Source organism: Nicotiana sylvestris, chromosome 1 (genome assembly GCF_000393655.2).
Source record: "Nicotiana sylvestris chromosome 1, ASM39365v2, whole genome shotgun sequence".
NCBI lineage: Eukaryota > Viridiplantae > Streptophyta > Magnoliopsida > Solanales > Solanaceae > Nicotiana > Nicotiana sylvestris.
The window spans coordinates 124,964,237-124,969,268 of record NC_091057.1 but is presented as its reverse complement, the minus strand read 5'-3'; the positions used below and the strand labels follow the sequence as shown (position 1 = coordinate 124,969,268).

At 37.5% G+C, this 5,032-nt stretch overlaps 1 protein-coding gene across 1 annotated transcript; it reads left to right on the top strand.

Moving 5' to 3' along the window:
- The first annotated feature begins 282 nt into the window (after positions 1 to 282).
- Positions 283 to 1,917, top strand: LOC138874411 (uncharacterized). The gene is made up of 2 exons (XM_070152782.1): positions 283 to 781; positions 866 to 1,917. Exons 1-2 carry the CDS (start codon positions 283 to 285, stop codon positions 1,915 to 1,917), a joined length of 1,551 nt encoding a protein of 516 aa, XP_070008883.1.
- Positions 1,918 to 5,032: the final 3,115 nt, after the last annotated feature.

Sequence of the window (5,032 nt, the reverse complement as noted above, 5' to 3'; positions counted from 1 at the left end):
GTCTGTATTTGTACACTCCAGGCTTTCAGTTGTATTTATACCCTAGTAGATGCTCGTGACTTGTGACACCCTGGTTAGGGCTGTGTCGGGTTGTGCTTCCGTTAATTGTATCATTAAATCATTAAATGTTTATTAATGTTTAACTATTTTTGAAAAGGCGATATGGGTTTGTTGGCTGGCCTTGTCTTCACGAAAGGCGCCATCATGACCGGAGCGAGGTTTGGGTCATGACAGCTTCCACGTGAGGATAATCCATGTTATTTTCAGTTATATATTTTTGACATGGACAATGAATTATGCAATCGGATTTCAAAATTGCAAAAAGCCAACTTATCTGAGGAAGTTGTGACAAAAATTAGGCAGCTAATGGATGGGAATCCTTATGCACAATTCTTTTGCCAGCTAAAGGATCATTCAAGCTTCCAAGATTTAAAAATTCGAATTGTTGTCAATGCTACACTGGATCAACGTGTCTACAACAAATCATCAGTAGATCAAATTGCTGCAATTTGGATAGATGGAAACAATCCAAATATACCATTCGATAGAGAGATTATTGTTCATGAGCATTCCGGCAACAAACATAAAGTCAAACATTATTATGGTTGCTATGGCCCACTCCAATATCCTCTACTTTTTCCAAATGGAGAGGTTGGATGGCATCAAGGAATACACAAATATAAATCAAAAAGAGGTGCAAGTACATCTGAAGTTGCCAATGTAAACCAGAATGTCCCAACATACACGTCCGCTAATGAGGTGTTTCACAAAGAGGAGCAAGGTAAAGTATTGCAATTAAATTACGTATCACTTTAGTTTTCTTATTTAAATATTACCTACAAATAGATACGACTTATTTTTGTAGGTGTACATCGTGAATCTAAATCATGTGTGTCTTGTAGAGAGTATTATTGCTACAAATTTCAAATACGCAAAGGAGAAAAGACAATACTACTATTGTGCGGACGGTTATTGCAGCAATTTGTGATTGACATGTACATCAAGTTAGAAACAACAAGACTTGAATTCTTTAGATTAGAGCAAGAACTAATTAGAAGGGAAATATTGCAAGGTATAGTTGATAGTATCATGGCTGGAGAATATAGAGGAGATAAAGTTTGCCAAAGAGTAATATTGTCGGCATCATTCATCGGAGGCCCTAGAGATATGCGTCGTAGGTATATGGACGCAATGACTTTGGTTCAACATTTTGGAAAACCAGATTTATTTATCACAATGACATTTAATCTCGATTGGGCGGAGATCCAGGAAAATCTATGCGAAGGACAACTTGCACAAGATAGACCAGACTTAGTGACTAGAGTTTTTAGGGCAAAATTACAAGATTTAAAGGATCATATTTTCAAGAAAAAAATATTTTGTCCTGTTGCGGCACATATCTTCGTGGTTGAATTCCAAAAAAGAGGCCTACCACACATACACCTTTTGATAATACTTGAACAAGGGTACAAGATAACATCAGCAGACCAATATGACAAGTTTATTTCTACGAAACTTCCTGATGAAGAAGAATGTCCACTCTTGCATGACTTAGTTGTCAAGCATATGATGCATGGTCCATGTGGAAAACATCATCCAACAAATTCATGCATGAAGGATGGTCAGTGCATGAATCACTATCCTAGGCCATTTAGTAATAAATCAATACAAGGAAAGGATGGATACCCTATTTATAAGAGAAGAAATGATGGAAAGATCGTAAATGTTCGTGGCTTGAGAATGAATAATCAGTGGGTTGTGCCATATAATCCTTACTTACTAACTAGATACAATTGTCATATTAATGTAGAGTCTTGCTCTGGAGTGAAAGCAATCAAGCATCTCTACAAGTATATATATATAAAGGGCATGATATGTGTGCTGTTTATATTGAATCAGATGATGGCGAAAAAGTAGTTGATGAAATCCAAAATTTTCAAGACGCACGTTAGGTGTCTCCGCCAGAAGCACTATGGAGAATTTATGAATTCAATCTCAGTGAAATGCAACCTCCTATCATTAACCTTCAACTACATCTCCCGGATAGACAAACAGATAAATATTTATCTCCAAGAAGGTTAATTAAAACTTTTGATGAAATAAATAACTATACAAGTTTTGTGAAATGTCAATACACAGTGTGCCATTGGAGCAAGCAAAATTTGCAAAATGTGATTGCGTGGGAATATGTGACGCTAACCATGGTCACGGAGTATTTTCGGACATACTCGAGGGATACTGAAGCACGACAATACATATACAAAGAATTTTCAGAGTATTATGTGTGGAACTCACCGGGAAAGATATGGACAAAAAGAAAACAAGATCAGTTATTGGTCTAATTGCTACTGGTAAGATGATCTATCAATTCTCTTTCAGATAAATATTGATGAAATTAATAATTTAAAACAATATTAGTCTTGTAGGATTGGGCACTTTCTGTTTGATAAACTAAAACAATTAAGGCATCAACCAAATAATACGCAGTCTAGGATCTGATATACAGACCATCAAAAAACAGAAGTCAGGGGTAGAAATTCACAACATAAATGTGAGTTTCAGAATGTAGCCAATCCTAAACCCAAATAAATAAGGAGGGTAATGACAGGTTGACGCCAGCGCAAAAATAGTCAAAAGTATAACGAAGCTGTGATTTATAGTCTGGAAACAAATGCGAGTCCTTTGGGACTATTTATACAAAATAGAATCGGGCTATTACTTAAAGTTCTAATCAATAAGAACAAGAATCAGTAAATCTAGGGAGAAATTCAAAAATAGCCAACTTTACAACTGGTCATTCAAAAATAGCCCAATTTGAAAAATAATAGAAATTTAGCCATTTTTCATGTGAAGATTGTCACGACCCAATTCCCGAACCTGGTCGTGATAGCGTCTCTCATGAAGACAAGGCCAACCATTCAACCCAATTCATCCTTTTAAGACAATTAATTAACACAATTATATTATAAACATGGTTTAATAATATCCAATAGCGAAAAGTATAGATAAAATACGGAAATCCAACCAACTCAGCCCTAACCGGGGTGTCACAAGTCATGAGCTACTACAGAGTTTACTAAAATTTTACAAAGTATGGAATTAGGAACAAAGTCTAAAGATATCATAAATAACAGAAGATAAGGGAGAAAACAGGTCTGCGAACGCCATGTAGCTACCTCGATAACTCCGATGAAAACTGAACAGCAGAAAACTCGCTCTATGCCTCAGGAATACATGTACCTGCACATATGGTGCAGGAAGTAATGTGAGTACTCCGACCCGGTGAGTAATAAATATAAATAATGACTGAAGGTAAGAAAACACGTTAAGGCACACAACATTCTATACAGAAGTAGTGAAGTTATTTAAAATAATCCAGTGAAACATCATGTGAAATTTCTTTTAAACCAGTAAAACAGGTAATTTGGCAGTAAAATGACGAGTAGAAATCTGCCCCTCGGGCTCAATATCAAAACAACAAGTAGAAATCTGCCCCTCGGGCTCAGTATCAAAATAATAACTAGAAATCTGTCCCTCTAGCTCAGTATCAAAATAATAAGTAGAAATCTACCCCTCGGGCTCAGTATCAAAATAATAATTAGAAATCTGCCCCTCGGGCTCAGTATCAAAATAATAAAAAGAAATCTGGCCCTCAGGCTCAGTATCTCAGAACAGTATCAGCCCCTCAGGCTCAGAACAGTATAAAGCAACCAGTCAATGAAATAAGAGCATATAATTATTATGGCAGATAATGCACATAAAGAATAAATGCATGAGTGCAATGCAATGCATATGACGGTACCCTCTGGTACCCTCTGCGGCGTGCAGCCCGAGCCATCCATATTTATTTATCGTCGACGGCACTCACTAGGGGTGTGTACAGACTCCAGAGGGGCTCCTACAGCCCAAGCGCAATATCAAGCCATCTCGTGGCATCAAATCTAGGCCCTCGGCCTCATATCAATCTCAGTATAATCACCCAGGCTCTCAGCCTCAATATCAATGTAATCAACTAGGCTCTTGGCCTCAATATCAATGTAATCAACCAGGCTCTCGGCCTCAATATCAATATAACACTGCTGCGGCGCGCAGCCCGATCCATGCTTAATCCAGAAATCATCATAAAACCCTTGGGCATTTGTAAAACAATAGTTCTCAGCCCGAAATATCATTTAAAAATATCATTTAAGTTTTCAAATCTTAGAAAGATGGCTGAGTTTGCAAAACAGTATTTAAAACCTTGGACTGAGGTCAAATGATATGCAAAATATGCGAAAGCAGTGATATCAATCCCTGAAGGATTCAAATAATTGGCAAGAAGCCTACAATTGGAAACATGACTGAGGATATAAATTCTTTAACAAAATAAGTGAGGAAAACCAGTCAAAAATCCCCTAAGGGTTCTACAGGTCGGCACAAGGCCCCAAGCATGGCAACAAGCCCAATTCACAATAATAAAGTATACGTCTCAACCAAAAATGTAGTAAAATATCTCTCGGGACGGACCAAGTCACAATCCCCAATGGTGCTCTACCCCACGCCCATTATCCGGCGTGCAAGTCACCTCAATATAGCGTTACGATGTGAAATTCCGGGGTTTCAAACCCTCAGGACATCATTTACATCTATTACTCACCTCTAGCCGGTCAAATACTACTCCGCGATGCCCTTTCCTTTCGTATCGACCTCCTCGCGCGTCGAATCTGGCCAAAACCACAACAAATACATTACAATAGGCTAAGGGAATATAACCCAATCGAAAAGACTCTAAAAATATCAAAAATCACGAAATTTACAAAACCCGAGCCCCGGGCCCACGTCTTTAAATCCAGAAATTTTTTCATCAAAATGTTCCTTATCTCGCCACGAGTCTATGCATACCAAATTCACAAGAATCGGAGTCCATTTGACCCTTCAAATCCCAAATTTAGAATTTCAATCTCAAGCCCTAATTTCTTATAATTTGGCTATGTTTTCATGGATTTCTAGGATGATTCTTCAATAAAATCATGTATTTAACTCATAAAACTTA